The sequence below is a fragment of the Chrysoperla carnea genome, chromosome 2, assembly GCF_905475395.1.
Source record: "Chrysoperla carnea chromosome 2, inChrCarn1.1, whole genome shotgun sequence".
NCBI classification, from domain to species: domain Eukaryota; kingdom Metazoa; phylum Arthropoda; class Insecta; order Neuroptera; family Chrysopidae; genus Chrysoperla; species Chrysoperla carnea.
This window is the reverse complement of record NC_058338.1, coordinates 67115996-67143679: the sequence shown is the minus strand read 5'-3', so window position 1 is coordinate 67143679 and position 27684 is coordinate 67115996. Positions and strand designations below refer to the sequence as shown.

The 27684-nt window shown below is 30.0% G+C and overlaps 1 protein-coding gene across 3 annotated transcripts in view; it reads left to right on the top strand.

Moving 5' to 3' along the window:
- Positions 1-27335, top strand: part of LOC123291959 (metastasis-associated protein MTA3) — a 38904-nt gene extending 11569 nt beyond the window's left edge. The window contains exons 3-17 of one of the 3 annotated variants that reach the window (XM_044872438.1): positions 8774-8887; positions 18397-18614; positions 19554-19671; positions 20614-20819; positions 21520-21708; positions 21828-21961; positions 22051-22169; positions 22998-23220; positions 23369-23565; positions 23638-23841; positions 24211-24327; positions 24535-24567; positions 25435-25580; positions 25677-25792; positions 26141-27335. In XM_044872438.1, the coding sequence (XP_044728373.1) occupies positions 8774-8887; positions 18397-18614; positions 19554-19671; positions 20614-20819; positions 21520-21708; positions 21828-21961; positions 22051-22169; positions 22998-23220; positions 23369-23565; positions 23638-23841; positions 24211-24327; positions 24535-24567; positions 25435-25580; positions 25677-25792; positions 26141-26333 (2327 nt within the window). In that variant the 3' untranslated portion in view covers positions 26334-27335. Of the gene's footprint in view, positions 1-5933; positions 5939-8773; positions 8888-18396; positions 18615-19553; positions 19672-20613; positions 20820-21519; positions 21709-21827; positions 21962-22050; positions 22170-22997; positions 23221-23368; positions 23566-23637; positions 23842-24210; positions 24328-24534; positions 24568-25434; positions 25581-25676; positions 25793-26140 lie in introns of those variants that run through there. The other 2 variants (XM_044872440.1, XM_044872439.1) reach the window with 2 other exon arrangements.
- Positions 27336-27684: the final 349 nt, after the last annotated feature.

The following is a 27684-nucleotide window of genomic DNA, read 5'->3' as shown; positions in this document are numbered from 1 at the left end:
AATAATCTATTGCAAAATTCGAGATCAGCGACCCCAAAAACCTCTTTATACGTCATAAAAATTTTGAATTTGCAAAAAATATGAAAGCGGGAGGGTAAGGGGAGGATGTTGTAAAAAGTGCTATATTAATAAAAGCATCTAAAATTTTGGATTACTTTAGCATTTTAAACTATTTTGACCTCTTTTTAAAATCTTTTAAGACACATTTATTTCATACACCCCTTCCCCCTTACAGCGCGGGGGTTAAAACTTAAAATTTTGCTTTAAACCATATAGACCTCTTTTAAAAATAGTTTTCTCATGCCAAAGCAGAAAACACCCCCCAAAGCCAGTCCATACACCCCCCAAACAATTATTTCCAGAAAGTGCCAAATTTTCCGTTTTTCGCAAAAATATGGATCAAGGAGTCATTTTACGGGTAAGCCACTTATTATAAAATCGAAAGATAATAAAAAATGCTACAATTTAAAAAAAAATTTAACCTCGTAGGACAAAATGGCATAAAATGGCAGCCATTTTAAACAATTTCCTAAATTGGAAATTTTGGCCGAACTATTTAACGGATTTTGCTAAAATTTTAACCGAAAGTTGTAAGTAATAAAACCTACTATTGATATTAGTTTCATTAAAATCAATCGAATATTTTTCAAGTTATAGTCAAATGAACTGTTTTACCATATGTATGTATACATATATATATAACTGGGAGGGGAAGGGACGAAACCCCACCAAAAAATTATGAGGAGTAGTTCTTAACATGGACTACAAACCTACCAAATTTGGATATGCACCGATGCCTCCTTTTGCGAATATAAAATAAAAATGATAAAATTTCTGAAAAAAATTTCATTTTTGACGCCATTTTGTTTTTTAAACATGTTGCACCACTCCGGGAAAGTAAAAAATTTCAAAAAATACTTATTTTGATGTGAAAAGAAAAACCCCAAAGTTTCGTTGCTCGAACTTTTAATCCATATAACAGCCTTTTTTTGCTTAGATTTACTCCAGTAACATGGAAAAGTTATTTCATTCTATATTCCAGCAGCAGTGGAGCGAATTCAACCAACTCCCTTCAATCCCATCACCCAACCCCCACTCCCCATCCATGTACGTTACCATACTAACTATATACATGTACAGGATGTTATAAGGGAAGATGAGCCATGAATATCTATTGTACTCACAGTATTCCAAAAGTTAATTTTTGCTTAGGGTTCTGTAGCGTATTTAGATAATTCAAAATTTATTTAACAAACAAAAAAACAATATATTAATAAACACATTAGGAAAGCAGGACGATTTCAATTTTATGCGCAAATTGGCAAAAAGGAAACTCGATCTGACTATTTTCATCAAAATTATTCAATTTAAAAGTTTTTTTTTGTTTTTTTTTTTTTTAAGTAACGTCATAGAATCTAAAGAAAAATGTAGGGAAAACTTTGTATATTTATGAAACTAAAAGATGATTTCTTAAAAAGAAATAACTAAAAAATAACACTTTTGCTTCTAAGTGAATATGTCGTGAAGTTAACCAACTATCCCTACCCTATTTCTCTAATTTTCCACAAAAGATGCTCAAAGATAATAAAGAAAATCGAAATAGTAGCTCTATATATATCTTTTCAAAGAAATTGATTTGAATACGTCTTAGCTGAGTCAAGGAAAACAAACTTTAAGAGTTTATATCTGGTGAAGAGGCACTGAAGAAAGATTAAAAAGATTAATTTTTCTTTTTCTTTTAAAACATACTCTGCTCTACCATACACATTTAAGATTGTTGCCTCGCTATAGGCATAATGTCAGAAAATTTTAATTTCTTTTATATTTATTAAAATGCGTTTTTCTCAGCTTTAACTATTTCGAAATTCTTGCCCTGATAACTGGTTGTCAAGTTTATCGATTTTGTTATAGTTGATCTTATTTTGTTCATCTTCAGTTTCTTCAAGTATTGACTGGCCGAAATTTTGTTTTTTTATAGCATATTAAAGTCAAATTTTCGAAGAAAAAAAACAACAATAAAAAATGAAAAGAGTCGCAACTTTTGTTCTTTTCAATTTTTTTAAATTTCGACCAGTCATTACTTGCTTGAAAAAAATTATTTATACCAACCGATATGAGGTTGTCTGAACCTCACCACGAGATCATATATGGCGAATGGTGCCACGAATGTGAAACAACTACGTACGGGCTTGAGGGGTGAAGTTGACACAAGCGCATGAGTTGTTTGTATGAAAGTAAAATATACTGTCGAACAAATTTCAAATATTGTTGTTTTGAAATGAAACCTAGTTTTAAAAAATCTGTTTTTGATTGGTTCTACCACTTAAAATATTATAAGAAAATACTGATGTGATTGTTACGAGCAGGTAAAAGAAAGTTTTATACCTGCTAGTAGGTTTATTTAAAATATAAACTACATTTCTTCAAGTCAGATTTGAACCAGCGACATATGAATTACTAGGTATTGATTTTAGTGTCCAAAGTCTGCAGCCTAACCAACTGCGCTATCGATGCTTGTTACAAATTTGGTTAATACATAACAAAAATATATTGTGTAATGGTGCGGAACCCTGGATTCGTAAGCTGAACTCGCACTTAGTCGATTCTTTTGTTAGCTAAAAGTAAAAATAAATCAATAATAATAATAAAGTATTTTGCCCACCATTCTTGTAACACATTGTATATATACTATTTCACCCATACAAACGAACCTAAACAGCGCACATCACCATCAGTACCACCATCCAAAACCAGCATTCCCCATGAACCACCACCCCTTTCTCGCCAACATAATATCCCATCCTGTTTTATTATCACCTTCAAAGCTTTTACCACCCATTCATTCAATGAAAACACATCTTTGTGTGTCGCATTCAAATTTCCTATCTTTTCAAATAATCTGATACAATATATGGAGTAAATATTTGGAGCTAGAAACACTCCAATATCATTTACTGTGCTTGAGAGTGCTTTATTTATAGCTCCGAGATAATAGTGGCCCATCTAGTTACTTACAAAATTTTATTAAATTTGATATTTATGTTTTTGTTTTCGCTATCACGTTTCGAGGAGTCGTTTTCATTTTCCTTTGTACTAAACTTTTCGATATGACTAGAGACTTATTGTAAATATTATCAAAGATAGTAAATGAGATCTCTAGGCTATTTCGTAATAAATTTCGATTTTTGCCCCAATTTTTGTATTATATAAAGATTGGTTATCGAAATACGTATTTATAAAATTGATATAGGAAATTGAGGCTAAAATCAAATTTTATTATAACACTTGACTTTGGAAATAAATCTGGTAAAATTTTCATCTGATTTCATATTTCTGATATGAATACATATCAACTCTCTAGTACGAAAAATGGGTTGAAACTTTGATCTGGATACTACTCACATTAATCCCTTGGCTATTTTTATATAAAAACAAGTGAAAACAAACAAATAACTGAGTCAATTGTTGAAATACCATGTATAGAAAGTGTTGATTACGTAATTCTTGTTTTTTACGCCATGCCTTCTAGTCCTTAAATGTCAAAATTGGTCATAATTAAAAGAAACAAAAATTGAACTTGTTTTGCAAAATCGTCTTTTTTTTTTAAAACAACAAAAAAAAAGTTTTTTTTTTTGTCAAAAATTCATTTAAAAATGTCAATACAAATTTTTTTTAATTTTTTGACAGATTTTGGACATTTGGAGATTGGTTTTAGCTATTTTTAACAAGTTGCACACACATTTCGAGTAAAATGCGTAAAAAGTTTTTTTACTATGTATATATGAAATATATCAAAGTATACTAACTTTGTCCCAAGTTGTCCGTTTGAACACGATGACTGAAAAACGAAAAGAGATATCAAGCTAAATTTTTTTATACCGTGCTCAGTACGTAAAAAGAGGAGCTAAGTAATATAAACCGTTAATAGTATGTATTATATGGGAATATCATCTATGTGTGTGTGTGACATGTATGTATATGTGGCTATCTTTCTGTACTTAAATGACGTAAAAAAAAACAAACATATACATGGTATTTCAACAGTTAAATCAGTCAATTCTGTTTTCACTTGTTTTTTATGTTTAACACTCAATTTATTTACTTAACATTAGTCAGCGGTTCCTGGATCATATATAAAAAGCCAAGTAATTCCTCATAAACTTCCAGTTCCGCAAGTTGCTGTTTTTTAGCTTTTAGATTTTTAGAATTTGTTATTACGCGCGTAAAATAACAAGCGCAAAATTGGCTATTTCAACTTAAAAAATGATACGAATTTTGCTTTATAATTTTTTGAATGTATTCTTAGCACCTTAAATAATATAAAAATTCAAGAAGATGTATAAACGACCCTTTAAGGTATTTCCAGTATGGTATTTGCAGTTCTTATGCTAAAACTATGGTAAAATACAATTTTTCGATAGGATTTATTAATTAAAAAATAAAGTTTCAGAAGTTTTGACCGTTTAAAACACGAGAAAATTTAAGCCTAATTTTGACAATTTACGTCAAAATTTATATCTCGAAAACAAAACGACGTGGAGCTGACAAAATTTTACGGGCTCGGAACCCTAAACTCGCGTTTGAAATATATCTAAAAACACTTTTCATTTAAATTACTTTTTCCTTAAAGCTATCTCCAAACTAAATCGATTTTGAAGATTAATACCTATTTTTTTTGTTTCGGATAAGGACTCCTAAACTCGCACTTGAAATATAGCTAAGAACACTCTCCATTAAATTACCTTTCAAACGAAACAAAAAAAATCAAAATACGGTCGTTCGCTGAGGCGCTACGATGCCACAGGTATACACACACACACACACACACATAGCGATCCAACTTATAACAACCCTTTTTTTTGTTTCGTCATGCTTTGACCCTCGAAATCGTGAACTTTGCAGCTGATTATTTCGCGATCTAAACTACCTAAAATTATGCAATTTCGAGATCTCACAGCTAACATTATTCTGAGTTTGTGAAATATGCCAAACCAGTCGACAAATGCTCGACATACCCCAATACCATTTTTAACCTCGCGAATTAAAAAATAGGGTGTTATAAGGTTGACCGCTGTGTGTGTGTGTCTGTATGTTTGTCTGTGAATCGATTTTAATTTTTTTGGTTTCATTTGAAAGGTAATTTAACGGAGAGTGTTTTTAGGTATGTTAAAATGTGTGCGAAATTAGAGTTCCATTATCGAAAAAAAATAAAAAATTGGCGATGATCTTCAAAATCGATTCAGTTTGGAAAATTGAATAATAATTTTAATATATAAATAATTACTATGGAAATAAATGGTCAAATAAAAACCTGGCTCAATTCATTTTGAAAAGTGAAATGGTAAAATAATTAAGTAATTTAAAACAATAATTCAAAAGAACAGAGTCAACTCAAATATTTCAATTTCAATTAAAATATTTACAAAAATTTGTTCCAAAAACTGATAGCTCTCTAAGTATCCTTTTCATCTTATCTGATGTCCTTGACCATCACTTTGATAATGATTTAAGGAGTGTTATAAGTTTAAAGTGTTTATCTGTGCGTCTGTGTGTTTCTCAGTGGCATCGTAGCCCCTTAACGGTCGAACCGCCTTGATTGAGAACATTTTATAGCTAAGTTTCCAAAAATCGATTTAGAAGGAATAAATCGCATTTGTCGGGGGTTTTTAAATTTTGTTAATTTCACTAGTTTCGAAATTTTACCTTTTTGACTGAAATAATATTTATATGATGCATGTGATATTATGAAGGCAAGCACACTTCAATTATTATTAAAAATAACATGTGTAATTTAGTATTGTTTTACGCGTTATTCAATTGTGTACTATGCAGTATGCAGTATATTATAAATAAAACATACTTAAAATGAAAGTATACGAGTATGTATGAAATATGAATTATTGTTGATGAAAGGTTGTCGCCCTTTTTAATCATCAAAGTGTAAAATCGTTTATTTCAATCATATTTTGGTCATACGGAAGTCACTTTATATCACTTGATGTTAGGAGACAAATCTAACGCAAACACAATAATTTCGGTGGATTTTTATATAAATATAAATTTAAAATTTAAAGAATCTCCCGACACAAAATCAGGTCTGTACCTTCTAAACGAATGAATCAATTTTGATTTTTGTTTGTTTAAAATCTATTTTGATCGGGAGTATTCTTAGTTACGTTTCAAGAAAATCTGCTTAGTCGTTTGAAGATGACAATCCGTTTATTAGTTTTAAACTCGCATTTGAAACATAGCTAAGAATACTCTTGATCAAATTACCTTTGAAAAAAACAAATAAAACTTTTCATTTTCATCCGTTTTGGAGGTACGATACCATAGCCAGACACACAGATACACAATAAATATAATTAATATTGTATACTCGTAGCAATATAAAAGTGATATTATTGAAATTAGAAATATCGCTACCACAACAAGCTTATTTGCAACCTGCCTGAACCTGAACCTATCATTTAGTTGGCTCAATAAAAAATTTCTGATTTCCCCTCTTAGGCCAAATTGTTTGATACAGGAGTATCTAAAAAAAAATATTGAAATTACAGACTTTTCTACTAATTGTAGACAGTGATTTTTATCCAAATTATTTATAAATAAACTTTAGGATCTGGTTATCTATGGTACGCTTAGTAAAATTACCGTCGAAAATATCTCACAATTATAGGATTTCATATGGAATTTTTATCGATACGATAGAAATACTTGAAAAATCAACAATTGAATGCAATTTTTTTATGTTTTGGTTCAAAATTACTCTATCCACAGAGTTTTATTAAGTTTCGAAACAAAAAAAATTTTTCAAAGCCCCTTTACGATTATGCGAACAATCGAGAAAAATTTTTTGTTTTCAATTTAAATGAAACCATATATAGACAGTGTTGATTACACAATCCTTTGCTTTTAACATGTAAGTAAAGTAAAGAAAGGAATCCACTCTTACACACTAAGTAATAATAGTATCTTTGCTCAGTAAATAAATAGTATGTATATGCTATAACAAACAAACAAACCCATACATAATAAATATTTCAAACAGAAGTTGTTTATTTTTTTATAAGGAACATTTTTTACATTTAAACTTTTGTTCTATCTCTAACGGTTCACAATATGGTTCCTAAGGACCCAAGACCCAATTGACTTATTAAGCTCATTTACGAACTCGACCTATCTTTTTAAGTCCTAAGCACGCTATAAAAATTTAAGCTTGATATCTCTTTTCGTAATTGAGTTATCGTGTTTACAGACTGACAACAGCAAGTGGACTCTAGGTGATTTTATGAACACCTATACCAAAATTTTGTTCGCAGCATCAATATTTTTAAGTGTTACGAACTTGGAATTAAATTTATTATACCCTGATATATTTCATATATACATGGTATAATGAGTAGGTATGAGATATTTTGACCCAAAAATACAAAAATTTTCATTTGACAATTGGATGCGTAGTTTCTGAGATGTCATCCAAAATCCCATATGAAGAGGGATTTCTCGAATAGATTTCAGACATTTTTATTCAAAATATTTTTCTAATTCAAAAAGAAAGTAGATTTTTACGACTTTTGGGTCCCAATTCCTTTAGAAAATTCAAAAAATTAATTAATTAGGTGATTTTATGATCACCTATACCAAAATTTTGTTTGTTACATTAATATTTCGCGTTACGAACTTGGGACTAAACTGAATATACCTTGATATATTTCATATATACAGAGTATAAAAATTTGAGTGAGGCATCGATATTTGGATAGAGCTTGAATTTGTAAAGATTTTTAATCGACTTCAAACAAAAAAGGAGGAGGTTATCAATTCGACTGTATTTTTTTATATGTGTTAACTCAGAACTTTCAACTGGGTGAACCGATTTTGATGATTCTTTATCTATTTGAAACCTGTTGCCTCCCGTGTGGTCCCATTTCATTTTGGTCCAGTTCTGACCAACCCGGCATCCATGACAAACCATAAAAGATTTAAATTTGCATTAAGTATGCACGACAAGAAGACGAATATTTCAATATCACGCCAACCGATTTCGATGATTTTTTTTTTTAGTGACAAATTAGTCAGTGTACTTCAGATTCACTAAAAATCACAAAATAAAAAAAACTTAACAAAAATAAAACCGACTTCAAAAGTAAAACTTTTCTAAAACAATTAATAGGCACTAAAAAGTAAAAAAATAACGATAATCTAATGTAGTTAAAATTATTGTTATTTTTGGAGTCGGTGTCAGCTAAGCTAATATAGCAAACTGTTCTGTCAGAGTTGTTTCCTTGGCTGACACCGACTACAAAAATAACAAAAATTTTAACTACATTAGATGATCGTTATTTTTTTACTTTTTAGTGTATATTAATATATTTTAGAGATTATCGATTCTCTTAAAAAAAATTTCTAAATCGGTATAGTTTTCCTTTTTACTGTTAGGAATACGTCAAAAGACTCAATCCACTATACATCGTTATAAAAATGCATTGAGCGAGAGATGTTAAATGTTTAAGATTCCATAAAATAATAGTAGGTACAAATAATTTGTTTGGATATGTCGCATTAATGTTGTAGTTTTTTGTGTCGAAATTTTTCTAGTTTTGGAATGATCTGTTTATTTTTATTTTTTTCGTTTATTGTAATTTTGCACCCCACTGAATGCTATTGAATATATTTTTAGAATTTCTGTGTTCGTTGTTAAATTTGATTTTTTTTTTTGTATTTCTCTACATGTGAAAATAATGTAACACAAGTCTAATCCCATTTTCAGTGGCCAATAGTGATGAGTCGCCAGTGGCGATGAAACTCAAAAAGATGTGGCTGAAAACGCCAAGCGGTGTGGAGGCAGACGAGCCTCCCGCCGTAATGGATCACAGCCTCTTAGGTGAGTAATCACCATACACTATTCCTTCAACTTTCAAAACAATATTTGTTGAAACAAATGTTTTTAAACAATTTCAAAATATCTTTTTGAATGGAGCAGGGGGTACATGTCTAAATAATCAAGGGGGGAGGTTATGAGGGTAGTTATACGGCTAAATATTTAGGAAGAAATATTTACAACTGAAATATCAAATTGTAGAATACTTACTTTTTTTTGATAAACAAAAATTTTTTTGAATGTTTTCGAATTATACAGTGTGTAACAAGGGCTTGAATATTTTTATAATAAATTTTTCAAAATTTTAGAATACAGTTATTCTTAATGAAATTCTACCTGATTATCGAGAAAGTAAGGTTGGTAATATTTTCACACGGTAAGATTTTGGTGACTATACTACAAGGATCAGAAAATTACTACAAATAAATATTATTATAATTGTTTCTCCAAGAAAGAAGTAAGACACCAATATTTATGATTTTATAAAAAAATTTTAAAGAACATAAATCCGTCTAAAAATTTCTAAATAATTTTCAAATCCAAATTTTTTTTTCATTAATTGTTACGCATATCGGTTTTTAGAACAAACTTAAAATTGAAAAGTTGTATTTGAAAAATAAACTAGTAAATTGTAAATTTATCTTCCAAAAAAAGGTCAAAAATCACTTCCAATTCTTGCCAATTCGATCTAGACCAACTAAAACTACCGCAAAGAGTTTTTTTTTTATTAATTGTTGATTTAGCGCAGGTTAGATTGGTTTTTGGTAGCTTGTACACAATTTTACGGTAACATTTACAATTTTAAGTTTTTTAAATCGATTCGTTTCCGAACACCCTGTAGGTGTAATCGACGATTTGTATGCGGTGACGTTTATACAGAAATTGTTAGATAGGTAACAATTTTTCTGATGATTTTCTTTTTTTTTTTTTGTTAGTTACTAGACACTTTGGTACAGAGTGTCATAGACCTAGAAAATCTGGAATTTTCAGGGAATTTATTGCAACCTGGAAATGGTCAAAAACCCCCCCCCCAATCCGTTTTAACTCGACCTAGACCAACTAAACCTACCACAGTAAGTTTTTTTAATAGGCGTTGATTTTGCGCAGGCACTTGTAATTATCAGAGAATTTATAAATCATTTTTCTGTGGCACCCTGTAATCTGATAAAAATTTGGCACATAGACAAACTTACTTTATCGAAAAGTGATACTTAAGAAAAGACTGCCTTCTTGTGGGAAAATTAAAAAAAAAAAAAAACAAACAAACAATTCCCCAGTTATAATCAAATGGTGGTACAGTTTCCCGCCAGCCTGTTTCTTTCTCGACTGGATAGAAAATCATAATCAAAACATTTGTTAAATTGGGGGTTTTTTTAAATTTTTAATTTTATATTAATAGTTCCTTAAAATAACAATAACAAAATACTTCAGTAAATGAGTAAAAAAAAATGGTCTGTTAGTGATTGAAGCAGACTCGAATATAACACATGTAATATATTTTCTCGAAGATAATGCCATTACTTGTGGATCTATTTTTTGAAACTATCATTTTTTATGAAATAGAGTCAGATGGTTATCCCAGGATATTACCTTTACCACCACTCACTTATATTCCTTTATTTTATAAAATACGAAAACATAGTTGGAGGATGTATGTATGTATGTGTTTATGTATATATATATATATATATATACGTGTATTTGTTAGTGGATCAATAAGCTTAGCTCTGTGAAAAACCACCCCTAACTAACTCATACCATCACTGAATGTCTAATGAATGCAACACTACACCCAACTTTATGTGGCCCATCGCAACATCATCATCTGTAACACACACACATACACACACACACATACGAATATGTATGTGTGTATATACAGGGTGTTTGAGATGGAGATCAATCTTTAAAGAAATATGGTCAAGAGTCAAAACTTATTATTTGAGCCCAATATACTTATGTAGTCATATCATTTTAAGAATTTAAAAATTAAAAAAAAAATTTTTCTTAAAATATATATAGGGTGTTTCAAGATTTAGGTGCGTATTTTCTAACTCAAAATAAGCAAAAAAGTTCATATAAACATGTATCAGAAAATAATTTTTTACTGAGATATTGCAGCAAAAAGATATATAAGGTATTTCTAGAGAGGTGAGAGAGAACACGATACTTTAGAAAAAGAAAAAATATAGTTGTCTAAATAGTAGTTGTATTAGTGCAACTGTAAAGTCTGCCAACTTTAACAACAAATACTCTGCTACAGTGTGATCATTTCAAAAGTATCCACTCTTAATAACTCTTGGCCTGATGTGATTATTGTTTTGAATGCCTCTAGCCACCCCAACTTTTAAATTTCAAATGGCGTCCCTACCTTGTTATACATCATTTGAAAGAGTCTATTCGCCATGTTAAAAAAAATGAAAAGGATCGATTAGTACTTAAATAGACTGCCCAGAAGATTAAATGCATACCCCTCCTTCTTCTGTGTAGTCTATCTTAGAAACCAATCGATCGATTTTATTTTTTTATGTATAGCAAGGTAGGAGGTCCATCTGAAATTTAAAAGTTGGGATGGCTAAGGGCGAAGAGATGAAACTTAAAATTCTCTAGGTACCAGCTTTGAACTTCCCCCTCGATATCAAAATCGACGTATTTTCACTCAAAACAATAATCACATCAGGTCAAGAGTTGATACTTTTGAAATGATCACACTGTATATTTCTCATCTGTGCAAACAGCATGGCAGGACATGGACTCAGCACAGAAGTAAATTGAAGAATGTTGCCGCTTGTACAATGCATTTCTGGATTTATTGTTATAGTTAGTCTCATGTTTGTAACGCTTAGAAATATTGATGATACGAACAAAATTTTGGTATAGGTGTTCATAAAGTTACCTACTTAATCAATTTTTGTATGTCCATTTCTCCGTCCGTCATCACGGTAACTCAAAAACGAAAAAAGATATCAAGCTGAAATTGTGTTTGAGTTCGTAAATAAGCAACATAGATAAGTTGTGTTTTGAGTTTGCAGAATCCTTTTTGTAAACCGTTAGAGAACAAAAGTTTAAATGTAAATAATTTCCTTAAAAAAAATAACTTGCTTGAAACATTTTTTTGTAAGTTTATTTGTTTACTCGTGAGGGCGCAAATTAGGCTAGAACATACGTTTAAATTTTATCCAAAAATATAGATGATACAAGGTAGAAAATTTGTAGGTAGCTTCAAATAATTAGTGATTTTCATACCAAACCTTTCGGATAATATGAAGGGGGGGGGTGGAATTTTTTCAAAATTTGAGCAGACAAAATTGTATTTGACATAAATGTTTTTGTTTTTTTTAAACTAATATGAAACAATACAATGTCTGGTATTCGACAATGACTATCCCTAATTTGTTTATTAACTTTTATCTAGCTTTGTTTGCAAAAACGCGAACTAAAAATGTTCAAAAATATCTTCTAAATAGTATGGATTCCCTACCGTTAATGTGTTAATATATCGACAAATTTTAAAATTTATAGCAGCTAACAGAGACAGATCAATAGTCCTAAAAATATTTTTACAACTTTGTCATTGAAATATAAATTTTGGAATTTTGCGTGTTATAGTTCTTTCAGACGCATTTCATAAGAAATACCTTAACCATACAATATTTACAATAATCAAAGTAGCCTTCATTTTGTTGATTGAAGCGTTCAACACGATGAGTCTTTGGCACTTACAGTATATGAGTCTTGATTTTTACCCGTTAATGCGACTTCCGCGTTTCGATTTATAAAATTTTTTCACGAAGGGCCGCACAATTTCTATGCTTTGCTCCACCTATTTAAAAACATGCCCGTTTGCTCTGTAAAAGTGGAAAAATTTACTTACCTGAGTGTTTAACACTAACTGACAGATTTTTAATCACCTACCTAATAATTAACTTCATTCGACGTTTTAAAACTCCTTAAGCCACGGGTCCTTGATTTTGAAACTGACTAACATCTGGCTTTAGAAAAATCAATCTTTAACTCTCTGTACTTCTATTTCGATAATGAATTATTTTTGGACATATTTAAACTTTTTTCCTTATTTTGAACTAGAGAACATGTATATTAAAAAAGTGTTTGTATGCAATTTTGAAACACCCTGTACAGTTCGGAAGCCACCGTCAGATTTCGATCAGACAATTGTATGTCCATGGCGTAGGGAATTTATTCTTGACATTAAAACATTACAAAATGTCTATTTGAACATGAGTCCGAAAACACTCTCTTTCGGAGTTACAGGTGTTAAAACTACCAGTGCCGTTTTGGATTATTGCCGCATCACTTGAGTTTTTGTGAGACACATTATGTCTTTCAGATACACAAACGCTATTTTAATAATTTTAACAACTTTTGCCTGAAACAATATTTAGGCCGCAATGAAACATGAAACGCAATATTTAGGACTGTAAAACGCAATATTTAGGAATTTTTCGAATTCAAGAATAAATTTCTAAAGTTATTAACACATATTTGTATACATTCTGTATAAGGGGGCGAATAAATAAGCTAACTTAAAAAGTGTATTTTTTTAAACAATTTTAAGCCGAAAATGCATGTTAACACTTTTTTTCTAAGCTCAGTAGTTAAAGAAAATTATAAACAATATAGACCTTTTTATTCAGATACTAATTACTTAATTATCGATAATATCTTTTTTTATTTCCTGGACTATTGGACATAAGTGTTAAAAATGTTGACGGTTTAACAACGCTTATGGAATATATTTGAAGAAAGTTTGCGAATTCATTCGCGGGATACTCTGTATAAGTTGATTGAAAATAGTCATGTACTAATCGTGGTGGTCACATTACTGGAAAACCCTGGAAATATCAGGGAATTTCGTGAATAAATCGAAAAGTCGGGTAATTTTATTATTTCCATAACAAAGTACTAAAATATTTTTATAATTTTTTATTCCTTCTAATTTTTTCCAAAATTTTGTATTATGATTCCTTTTCGTTATTTTGTAAAACTTTCGTTTCATTTTCTTCAAAGAAATTTAAAAATAATAATTTAATAAAAAATTTTTGAATTATTTAACTGGAAAACCTGGAAATGTCAGGGAATATCATTTTCGAAAAACTGTGGCCACCATGTTAAAGGTGAGAGTTAAATATTCAATATAATTTTTAGAATTATCATTTTTTAATTTCCTTGTAAGTTTGTAACGGTTAAAAATATTGACAATAGACAATAAAACAAAATATGTAATTTAATTAAAAGATATATTTTCGCAAGGGTCGCAATTTTGTTTGAAATCATTTTTTCGTAAACTCAATAAGAGTAAATAATAATATATCTGTTCAAACATTTTTTATAATGTGGGTGTAGAATGGAAAAGTATAGGAAATTCAGAAATGAGTACGTTGTGCAACAAGAGGCTTTTTTGCTTGATATAGAAATTATATCAAGGTAACAAAAGTACCACAAAAATGTATTTAAGGTTTCTTAAATTTTTTTAAAAAGAGAAACAACCACTTTTGAAACACCATGTATTTTGGTAATGAATCTCTTTGTGTATGTAGAAATTTGTACATGTTTATATTAAAAGTAAGATATGGTAATCGCATCAAATAAGGCCGAAAATAGAGCTGAAAAGGTCTCGGAGCAAAATCAAATTTGAGGGCCCTATCCAAAAATCACTCGTTATAATAATATTGATTATGTAAATACAAAGTATAAAAAATAACAGTATTATGTCGATCAAAAAATTTTTTTTCACATCTTATAATAAACTTGCAGGAAAAGTCATGATATACTTGCAATCTTGCAATGGTTTACAAGATTTAATCTACAGTATCGACAGCAACTGGGTACTGCCTCGGTTGCCCTATTGTAGTGTCACGGTAAAAGAACAAAACCCCATCAAAATTAAAAGTAAAATCAGGGTGGCGATTGTTCAGGAAATGCCAGGGAATTTAAGTTTAGGCCAGGAAATATAATAAAACATATTATGAGCCTCAGAGATGGGGATTTTTTTCATTAACTTGCTTTGTATGTCCAGGTGAAATTTTGTAATTGATTTTAAACTAACTTCCCGATGAACTAGAGATTTGAAATTTGGAACATAGCTCGGAAGTGGTTGACAATGCATGAAAATGTGAAAAAAGAATAAGAAAAACGAAAGATTAAAAAAAACATTTTTTTAGAGTTTGGGTGGAATTTTGTAATTAATTTTAAACTAACTTCCCGATGTGCCAAGAGCTGGATGATAATGTATTCAAATAACCCTAAAAAACAGAAAAAATTCATTAAAAAATTTTTAATATACAATGTTTTTATAACGGACTAAAAACTATAAAATAATTTTTGATGGCTATTAATATTTGTAAGATTGGAAACGAAAAACATGGGGCGTTTCATCGTAAAAAACCTGTACCTACCAATTACATGCGCCACATGTGTTTCGTTTCCAATCTTACAATTATTTTAATAGCTATCAAAAGTAAAAATTATTTTATACTTTTAGTCCGATATAAAAATATGATGGTACATTAAAATTTATTTTTACTTTTTTTTTCTGCTTTTTAGGGTTATTTCTCATAAAAGTTTGATTTTTTGGACTCGATTCACCACTGAAAATTATTTTTATCAGAATTTGAGACAGACAATTTCTATATTTGTATCATAATTTTAAGATTTCAAAAAGAGTCAGATAATTTCGAAATAGTCAGGGATAAAGAATTTAATCTGCCAATTAAATCATTCGCGATCGAAGAAAACCTGCCAAACGTGAATCAGACTCATATATTGTAGCACGAAGTAGCGCACAATACAGGTGTTACCAGATACTTTTTAAATTAGCCCAGGAATTTGTATAACGGATTTAGGAAACATCCTTTACATATACATACAATACAAACATATACATATACACAGCAGTCGGTGGTGTTTGGGTTTGGTTAGTGTGTGATGAGAGGGTGTCATTAGTAGTGGAGTGAAGTATGTTCTTCCATCATCTCACCCAAAATTACTACTCAAACAAAACGACGAGGCATGCTAGAGCTCTACGCTACTAGGCTACCTACGATACAGTTAACTCTCTAGGAATACTAGTTATTTTCACATATGTTTGCAACGGTCAAATATACATAATATACCTATGTACGTAATTTTATTATTATGTACAATATAAAAGGATATAGTAGTCATGAAAAAAAAAAAATTAAGTACTTTTTTATTGGAACATTCTGTATTGAAATAATTTTGGAATCTGGATCAATATTTATTCCACCTGGCTATAAAATATAAATTCTTATAATAATCGTAAGCAGGTTTTAGTCGTATGGTCCGAGCAAATTAGTTATTAGTTACAGCCAGGCCCGTGTACACGGGAGGGGTTTTGGGTTTCGAAACCCTGTAAATGCACCCATTTATTTCCACTGACTAGTCATATATCTATACATAAATGATAAAGTACGCGTCATAATAGACTTAACGCTCAAATAAACAGACTTATTCAGTTGAAGATTATACACCAATTTTTGAATCATCGCAATATTTTTCAAAGAAGTAGACTCTTGTATCAGACTTTTTAAACTAGACAATTAAATTTTACACGATTATTCCCGTGACATCTGGGTCGATGAAACTTTTAAAATCACTCGAAGCACTCGATATTCACAATAAAGATGCAGACAAATTCTTCGTGTTCTGACAGTTTTGCCTGTGAGAATAGCGACGAATAAACGCTCCATTTCAACTTTGCGTCGTCTCAAGACATATCTTAGATGGACAATGGCTAAAGATCGGCTTAACGGTTAAATATCGCTCAATATACATCGCAATGTAGAGGTCGATGCGCACAGAGCTATGAAAAAGGTTTTTCTATACTTCGCAGAATTAACTTAAAAATAGTGACTGAAGATCACATTTTGACCTACTGAAATGTTCTCTTACTTGAAAAATGAGTTTCTTGTTTTTATTGACTTCTAAGACCTGATAAACAAAAGTTTGGACTCCTCCCTGGGATTATTCCTGCGCACGGGCGTGCTCACAGCCATTGACATTACAGTTATATAGACTGAGTGTCAAACAATTAAGCTTGCCAACAACTGAAGTAATTGCTTAGGTCAAATCCATTGTAGATTCGTAAGAAAAAATGTATGATACGTGATAAGTATTTTTTAAGTATAAGTAAAACATTTTGTGATATGAAAATTTGGCATTCAATGTATATTTTTTTATAAATGTCCCTATATTCAATGTATATTTTTTTGATAAATGTACCTATATACTTTAAATGAATGTATTTTTTTGATAAATGCCCCTAGCTGACCTAAGCAATTACCTCAGATGATGGCACGCTTTTCACTGTACGGAAAGTTAAGCGATGCTTAGTCTATGTATATTATAAAGTCAATGCTCACAGCACATGGCAAATTACATATACAGGGTGGGCGTTTTTAATAAATATTCCTAAATATCTCTTGTAGTTAACAAATCAAAAACGTTGAGATATAGAATAATTTTTTAAAATAGAAAGTTGATCCAAATAAAAACTAACAATTTTTTGTTAAAAACAATTTTCCAAAATTGGAAGGACAACAGATCACGAACAGAACACGTCTCTATCTTTTTGTCCACATCTTAGATTTTTTGTATTAAAAATTTCCCATTTGGATTGAAGCGATCTTTAATATAAGAAACCCTAAAAATTCTATAATATTCGAATATTTTAAATTTTAATTAAAAATTATTTTCTATAAAATAATACTCTCTTGAATTAATCTTCGATTTTGTTAATTTTTGAACACTTGATAATCTGGTAACTGCATTTGAATGAAAATAGGTCATACTTGAAAAGTATAATCACTTAGATGAGTTATAAAAGCTATATTTTTCAAATATTCAAATCCATGGATTATTGTTGATTCATTTCAATATATAACCTATTGACTTTTATTTTAAGTACAATTTTATGGCTATAAAGAAATTAGTCTGGTAAAAACATATTGCTTTCGGAAAAAATTGTCTGATTTCAAATAGGCCTTATCTAACTTCATCGACGTAAATTTGATTATAGATAGCTATCATGTGTCTTCGATATTATGCAACATTACCTTAACCGTACCTTAAAAAATAAATTCGTATCTTTGCCCGCAAATTAATTTTTAATTTGCAACTCAATATAAAGAGATATTATTCATAATTACTTAAAATCAATCAGATGTCCCTGTTTCTATTGAGGTAGACTAATAAAATATCGTTTGAAGAAATTTCGAAGATGTTTTAAATTTATTATTAAACTAGCTGTACCCCGCCAGTAAATTTTATGAAATTTGATAAATAATTTTTAAAGTGCTGAACTGATTTTCATGTAACTTACAGTTTTTTAATGCACACATCATGCCTTTTAGTTTGACACCAGACTTGGGTATATTTGAAAATATTTGATTGTTCATGAATTGGATGAACATGCGTGTCCATAACAGGATAAAAAATTTAGTAGTATAATCATTTTCTATTATTATTTACAGGTGCCTTAGAAGAATCATCTGCCAGTGGTGTAGGAAGTCCAGGTAGTGGAAATACAACAACTGCACCGGTAGAAAGTAAACAGCGACATCAAATGAAGCATCGAGAGTTATTTTTATCACGCCAAGTTGAAACAATTCCTGCCACACATATTCGAGGAAAATGTTCTGTTACGTTATTGAATGAAACTGAATCGTTATCTAGTTATCTTAATAAAGAGGTAGGTAATGACTAAACAATAACATATTTAATTTATATTTAGGCGAAATTAGAAAAATTAGAAGGAACATTTATTTGCGGATTGATGGTCAATTTACGTAACTAAGTTGCCGTGTTTCTTTTCAGTTTTGATTTTTAATATTATTCAGTCAAGTTGAACACAGGCAAATTAAAAATTTCCCCCTAAAATATGACTTCAGGTTCATGTGCCGAAGTCGTATTTAATTATACAATTCATTTTCGAAACTTAAGTCATCTGGAACAATCTCCAACTTTATACAATTTTTTTTTTACAATTAAAAAAAATATGACAATTTTCTTTAATTTGTTTGCAATCACCCTGGTATTGTGTTCTTAAAACTTTTCGCCTCTTGTCAATGATGGATACTTTCTAAATGACCTGGACGTTCAAGAAAGCATAACATTTTCTAAAATTCTTTATAATCTTGGTAGTTGATGTTCGAATATTTTTTTATTCTTTATATTCTTCTATCGTAAAACTAAAGAGACAAAAAATCATATCGAAATAAATTCGATTAGAAGATAGTTTTTCCATGATTAATAATACTATAAAAATTTTATAATATTATTTGAAAACGTTGGTTTCATTTTTGTATAACAAATATCAAGTGAGTTATCCTTTATTTGTAATAAAAATTTGAAATAAACATTACGGTTGGCTTTTTCGAAAGATATTGTTTCGATATAATAGAAAATTTTCCTTTCACTGTACACGAACAATTTTAAGAAAAATTTTTTGTTTGAAGGAAAATTTCCAACATTTATTCAAAAGAAAATGTTAATCGCACTTGATTTCCCGATAACATGATAATTCTTTAGTAATCTGAGACAATTTTCGAAAACAAATATTTTTCAATTTTGTGTGGTATGTATTAGTAATTTTATATGTCGTTGACTTTTTGTTTTCATTAATTTTCAGGACACATTTTTTTACTGCCTAGTATTCGATCCTACACAGAAAACATTATTAGCCGATAGAGGAGAAATTCGCGTTGGAAGTAGATATCAAAGTGATATAATTTCGTTATTAAAAGAAGGTAATTATTTTTTTCTTTTCTGTTAAAGGCGTTGGATTCGTTTTAAAACATAATACCTTAAAAGGAAGATTATTTCCGGCGGAAGTTTGTTCGGCGATTACTCTAAGATATATTAGGGTACTTATAAATATATCAATATACTTTGTAAATAATGATAAGTAATTAAGATCCAAAAACAACAATTGAACAGAGCTAATCTATCTGCTAAGATTAATGATATGATTTGAAATTGATGATGGAGATAGTTGAAGTTAAGCTTTTATCTAAAAAAGTTTCGGTGGTTACAAGAAAATACTCGTTATCGGAAAACACTCTGAAAGCACGGTGATTGCGCGTTTAAGTAAGAGAAATTTGCATAAGAAAGGAATTGGAAAAATTAAAAAATCAGCAAAGATAGTTGTAGATAGTTGAAAGGAGGAAAAATAGCTCATCAAAATTTCCTAAAATCATTGAGAATTATCTAATAATTTGATTTACGACCAAATTTTCACAAAAATGTATCAGAAATTGATAAAAAATCAAGAAAACGTTACTTGAACGCATTTTTCGTCGAAATATTTGTTTTTATTTTCCCTTACATAATACTTTCCATAACACAAATAATTAAAATGCAAATTTTTTCATACTACATATCTTCGATGATTCTTCGATTATTAAAGCTGCACCAAATTCTATTTTTATATAACAGTAGCCAAATTAAAACAAATTTTCACGCATTTTTGATCAACCGGAAATGTCGTTACTTTGCTTATAACCACCGAAGCTAATCCTAAATCTCGACTATTTGCAGCTTCAAAGAGTCTTTTCTCAATCAGTTCAACAATTAGACTGTTAGAAATACAAATAATCTCCTATTAGATTAGTCTGCTACCTTATAGGCTTCGCGTTAGTTGACTATGCTATTGAATTTGTTTTATTTATAAATCATTTATAATGTTAAAGGTGAACCAGATCCTCGAAATACAGAACCACCATTAGAAACATTAGTATGGACACCGTATCATGGTTTAACGGATCGACAAATAGATCAATTTCTTGTGGTGTCAAGGTCAGTTGGTACATTTGCCAGAGCATTAGATTGTAGTTCGAGTGTTAAACAACCGTCATTACACATGTCTGCAGCGGCTGCGTCAAGGGATATTACGCTTGTTAGTATTTTTAAAATTTTTATTTAAAACCCCCATCCATGTTTACATCAAACTTCAAAAAATTGATTTGTTAGCTTAGTTAAAATACATTGTTTATTGAGAAACATTGAAATAATTTGCTATTATTTTCACTAATATAATAACAAATATTCTCGGCTAACAACCTATGGGTATATTTGGGAAAAAATATAGAGCACCATAAACAAACTCCAATAAGACTTAAAACGTGTTTGTAACTTATCCTAGAGATGGACGATATCAATTCTGTCAAGGTCGATCCATGAGGTCTTTCATTTTACATCGATCTTTCATGATAAAAATCGACTAGTGGCGCCTATAGACAAATTTCAAATTTATGAATCTGCGGCTGCGCAAAATGATTATTTCTTACATTTTTTATATAATATTGTAAAGAATCTTCAAATATTGTTTTTTTATTGTAAAAAAGTAAAATAAAATAATGTTTTAAAAAGCGTAGGGCGAAATATAATTGCAAAAAAACCTTTCATTTCAGACATTTCTTTTTTTTCTTCAATTTTTAAGGTTTTTTAAGATCGATTCATTGTAGTTGATTTTTGAGTGAATTAATTCTCAATAAGCCGATTCAAGAATCAATTCTTTTGAAAGAATCTCCCACCCCTACCTTATCCTATAAAGTAAAAACATTTAGTATTTTAATGATTTGTTTTTATATTTTTAGTTTCATGCAATGGACACACTACATCAACACAATTATTCATTATCTAGTGCGTTAGCGTCATTAGTGCCATCAACTGGACCTGTTCTGTGTCGTGATGAGATGGAAGAATGGAGTGCGTCAGAAGCGAATCTATTTGAAGAAGCTCTAGATAAATATGGAAAAGATTTTAATGATATACGTCAAGATTTTGTAAGTTACTTTACACCCATGGTCTATTAACAGTTTTATTTTATTTTTTAAATTTGTGTATATAAAAAAAAAATGAAAATAACTTCAAACATTTTTTAATAAATTTTCCTATTTTATAGTTACCTTGGAAAACGTTAAATAATATTATTGAATATTATTATATGTGGAAAACAACAGATCGATATGTTCAACAGAAACGAGTGAAAGCTGTCGAAGCTGAATCAAAATTAAAACAAGTCTACATTCCTAACTAGTGAGTAGTAACTATCAAATTTTCTATTTTTTTCAACTCCAATATTTATCTTGTTCACTTTGAATTAATTTTGTTATTTTTGCTTGTAGTAATAAATCAAATCCGGTTGCATTAAATAACGGCAAGTCTGGTATAGTTAATGGCAGTAGTAATGGAAACGGTGATCCAATTGTGTCTGCTATTGGTAAACCATGTGAATCATGTAATGGTAAGTTGTATGCGTACTAATATTATAAATGTGAAGTTTTTTTTGCCTTTCTGAAGCATTTTCTGTGCTTTTGCAGCAAAACGACCAAACCAATTTTGATGCAACTTGGTATGCATCTTCAATAGGATTTTTAAAAAAAGATTAAGCATATTTAAGGCTTCTTTGTCTATTAAAAAAAAAAAAAAAAACTAGTGTAAACCTTAATATTTATACCAAACTTTAAGTATTAGATCTGTGTTTTTTTAACCCTTCATAGAAAAATATAAGACCACCGAACTCTTATAAATTATACTAGTTTACATGGTTTTTATCCTTTTCTAAAAAAAAATCTAACACATCACGTTTCCAAAATATTTTTTTTTTGTTTTTACAAAGAAAAGCCCATAAAAATATTGAAAAAATATTGAAAATGAATCATCTTAGCTTTTTTCTTGTATTTGTGTCTCTTATATACAATAGACCAGCAATTAACCCTTGTGTTCCTTAAAATAGTCCAAAAATAAACACATAACATGGCCTGGTCTCAGTATCTTTCAGAAAGATTTGGAAAAATCGAGCATAAATGCTAAAAATCCTTGCTAGTGTTATCTAAAGCCTTGAAAAAGTTTAAAAATAAATATTTAATTAAGGTCTGAAAATAAAATGTGAAGATAAGTTGATTCTTTGACGTAATAAAAATAAAAACAAATATATGTTTGCATTTAGTTATTGCCACTAAATAAAACAATATGAAATTCATTGAAAGAACATGATTTTTATTTTGTAAACTAGTGTTACTAAAAGCAACATCTCGATAGACACGAAGTAAGGTTTAATTTTTTTTTTCAGCGATTGTATCACAACAATGGTACGCCTGGGGTCCAACACATATGCAATGTCGCTTATGTCAAAGTTGTTGGCAATATTGGAAACGATACGGTGGTTTAAAGGCACCATCAAAAATCGGTGAAAATGATATTGAAATGGCTGCAAAAAAGAAACTCAATAGTGGAGAGATTGAGGATGAACGATTACTGCCAGCTAGTGCAATGTCACAGCATAGACCACATAGGTATGCTTCAAGTTTGAAAAGTTAGGTCATCTCTGTATGATTTCGTGTCCTTTATAATCAATCCATGCCTGATTTTATTCCCTCCACAATCAAACTACGCGTGATTAACCTGCATGAAATGTGATTTTAAACAAAAAATTATTTTTAGGCATTATCAAACGGCACACGGAATAGTAGTTCGATCAGGTTCACCACGGCCGATAATGAAAACAAGATCAGCATTTTATTTATATACGACACCATTAACGCGAATATCTAGAAGATTATGTAGACATCTAATGCGACCACGACATGCGGCTAGAGCACCGTTCTTCGCAATAAACATAGCTGCAGTGAAACAAGAATGTTAGTATAAAAACTTGGTTCCAGCGTGAGCTCAATAAAATAATACTCAATTTTATTTCGATTATTTTCTAGGTGCTCTTGCAATGACCGGTAAATCATTATTAGAACTTCGAGCGTTATTAATTTATAGAAGGAAAGAACGGGGTAGTGTTACTGATATTGCTACAAGACTTGGTAATCCTGGCAGTGTGGTACCTGAATGGTTAATTTTAACGGATCGTGATAATATGCCCAAACCTGTACATGTAGCATTTCCAAAACCACCGAAAGCACCAGGTAAATATTATTTTCATTAGGTTTCAAATTATGATTTTGGGATTTTAATTATCTTCAGAGAATGATTTGCGTCTAAATAACTAACTTTTTACGATTGTACATTTTTGGAATATACAAGAAAAGGAATACTCAAAAAAACCCAATTCATTTCACGATTAGACGAATAATTATACAGATACGACAGAAAATTTTTCAAAAATATGGGATTGTATATAAATTTTTGGGCGATATCATTCCATCAATCGTCAAATGAACTCGATTTTTGAACTTTTTAACTCAAAAATTACCTTATGAACTGAGTTTATACCCTGAAATATGACGTAGGAATGATTTTCGTATTTTTATTTATGATTTTTTTTTTTTACATAGATGGTAGTCTTTTATATGAACGTGTTCCTAATAAACCTGAAGCTGAAAAAATACCTTTAAATAGTATGTCTCCATCGTTAAAACGAAGATCATACGAAGATATAAATGGGGTTGATGGTAAGTATTAAATTTTTGCTAATTATTTGTTCCTTAATTTGATTTGATCTTTTTTTTTTTTTTTTTTCAATTAATTTACTAATTGCACATTACTTTTGTTTTAATTTAATTCAAAAATTTTCAAAATTCTTTTCTATTATTTTCTTTAATTTTTCTATTATTTTCTTTAATATAATTTTATTAATTAACAAATCTCTACTTTTATTGGCTTTTACTCGGATTTGGATTGGGATGATGGTGGTAAGTGTGCCTTTTATTTTTATATTTCTATTTTCATCAAAATTTGTTAAATATTTTAATAAATAAACTATTATTAATTTAAATTAAGTGATTAAGCATTTTACGGTGGAAAATGTGATAGATGATGCATGTTTTATCACTATCACTACATAGTATAAAACAAAGTCGCTGCCCGCAGTGTGTTCTTATGTATGCTTAGATCTTAAAAACTACGCAAAGAATTTTGATGCGTTTCTTTTTTATATAGATAGAGTGATTCAAGAGCAAGGTTTATATGTTAATACATGCAAAATATAGTAGAGAAACACTGATAATTTTAGAGGTTCCTAACGTGACGTCGTAAATAACACATTTTTTTTTATATAAAGACATTCTGCAGTATATTTATTATCAGCATTGCACCCGTGCGAAGCCGGAGCGGGTCGCTAGTTTATAATAAATTCGTAAAATAAGTATACAGATTGTGTCATATATATATACATAAAAATGGAGTAGAATTGAAGTTCAAATGAACTTTTCTTCTTATTTTAAGGAAATGATTTTCTTAATTTTTTATGATTACAATTTTTCCGCACAATCAACATTTTTTAAGAACCCTTAAAGGAGAATTTCCATCCGCATATGTAAATTTCTATAAAGGAACAGTTGTTGACAACAGCCAGTCAAATTTCTAACTGTTCTGAAATTGCTACCAAATACCGCACTTGTTTCTAAATTAATCAAATAGTTGCCTTTACATAATACGCCCATAACTAGGCACATGTATTAAAAATTATATATAAAGTTATTTATAATATGCTTTCTTAGAATCGAACACATAATTTGAAATATAATAAATAATTGACAATGAATTTTTCCACATTCTAGGAGCCATTGCTCCACCAGCTGCAAAACGACCAAATAAGGATCCAATGCCTTTACACAGACCTTCACCTGAACAATATGCTGCAATGGTTGCTGCCGCGGCATCAACAGGACAACCTTTACCTAGACATATTGCTCATGTAAGCACGGTGAGTATGATAAAGATACCGTTGATTTTTCAACGTATTTTCTGTTTCGTAAAAATAATAAAATTTATTTTTTTTTCTTTTAATGTTTAACACTAGCTGAATGGCAAATTGAAAATAGCACATATGGCACGAACTGGTTCCGGTAGAAAACAAGTAATTACATCACCCGATGCTCCCGATGATGTGTATTTCCGAGCTACTGAAGCTAGCAGGTATATTAATTATTAAAATTTTTTGGTTGTAAAATTATTTTGCATATTTTGAAATACAAGAAAGCCGCTTCTTCAAAACGAAAATTATAGAACCGCGACTTTCCAGTTTCAGAGATAGATACAGAACTTGTTCTATAGTTTCCACTTTCGCATCACATTCTCCACAGTTGTTGTCATTTTTACTAATCCATTTTGAAATTGATCCCAATTTTCTTTAATTGTTTCTGTGGTAGTGGTTATCAATATTAGTTCACAATTTATTTTGTATTTAGATTCCTTTCTTTTTGTTATCCAAATCCAGAATTTTTTGTTTACATAAACGTTGAAATATTTTGTTGATTTTTACAGAAAAGCCAGACGAGCTGTAACATCTGTAGAATTAAGACGAGCAGCGAGAAAACCCTGGAAACCAATGAGCGGCGTCGTTGCCACGTTGCCAATAATACCACCAACAGTCACACCACCAACTCTCCCTTTAATTCCAATAATACCAACACGTGCAATCACCACAGAGGAACCACAAGTTGTAATTCTTGATTGACCTCATTCACAGCATTACTACAGTTTTATGGACAACAGCAATCCACGTTAATTTATTTAAAATAAAATAAACAAAATGTCACAGAATGTTTAGAGTTAAATTATTAATACACATTATACATTGGTCGTGTTCAGAACAACAGAGTGCTGAGTATGTTAGACACTATGGCATAATTGAGTACAATGTTCTTCGTCATAAACTGCTGACTTTTAAAGTCATTATTTGATAATTTTCAAAATGGTTGAAAATTTGAGAAGCTGTTGTTGAAAGTCCTGCTTAACAACTTTTCCCTCTACAAAAATGTGCACACCAGAAACATCTCTTTCAAAGAGCTTGGAATATTTTTAAATACACGCACTTTGAAAATTGGTCGCGCATTTCGTTCTTTCAAGTGTCGGGCAAAATGATTTTTGCATTTGCTTTATTGCCATACAAATATAATTTTTCAGCCCCCCCCCCCCTGAAAAAGAAATGAACCCACAGCTATTCAAATTCACATGGAAACAAAATTGTTTAGCACGACTTTTGCAACAGCTTCTTAAATTTCTAGTCGTTCTGAAATAATTATCAAATACAACGTCTAGCCCTAGTTAGACCCATAAATCATGCATAATGACTTTTTAGTCACCAAGGCTGTTCAAAACAAAGAACGCTATACTCAATTATGTTAAATGTCTAACTTAACAAACACACTTAGTTGTTCTGAACGCGACCTTTTTTTTTTAAATTCAGTTTAATATATAATGAACAATTTTTATGAATGTGATTTAAAACAAAACAAAAAAAAAAAAAACTACTCAAAAAACAAAAAACAGTTGTGTAAAGAATAATATTGTGCTTAAAAGACGTTTTTAAATGTAAGAACATAATTATTAATTACAATAATTATTAACATTTAGATTAATTTATTCTCTGAATGTGTTGTGCCCCTTTATTCGCACTGCAGTGATTGGTGTGTACAAAGATACAATGAAAACAAATAATAATAAAAGATAGAAATTTCATTTGCCTTTTTGTGAAAAAAAAAGTTCTTTTCAAAAAAAAATTTATTCATAGAAGAAAGAAAAAAAAAACGAAAATTATGTTTGTGAATTTTTATACTTCAAAAACAAAAGAATTATGGATAAAAAGTTTCGTATTCATTCGTAAGGGACATAATTTAAGGGTCTCTTTTAATGCATTATTTATTACGAGGTGTCTAGTTCTACGCTAGTATGATGATAATTTTTCATAATTCACATGCGTGAATTTCGTCGTTTTAGTATATAATAGTTAGATACTTACTAAATAATCCAGTCAAAAACAATCCTGAGGGAGAACTGCGCAGAGAAGCTGTGAGCTTTCTGCGCGG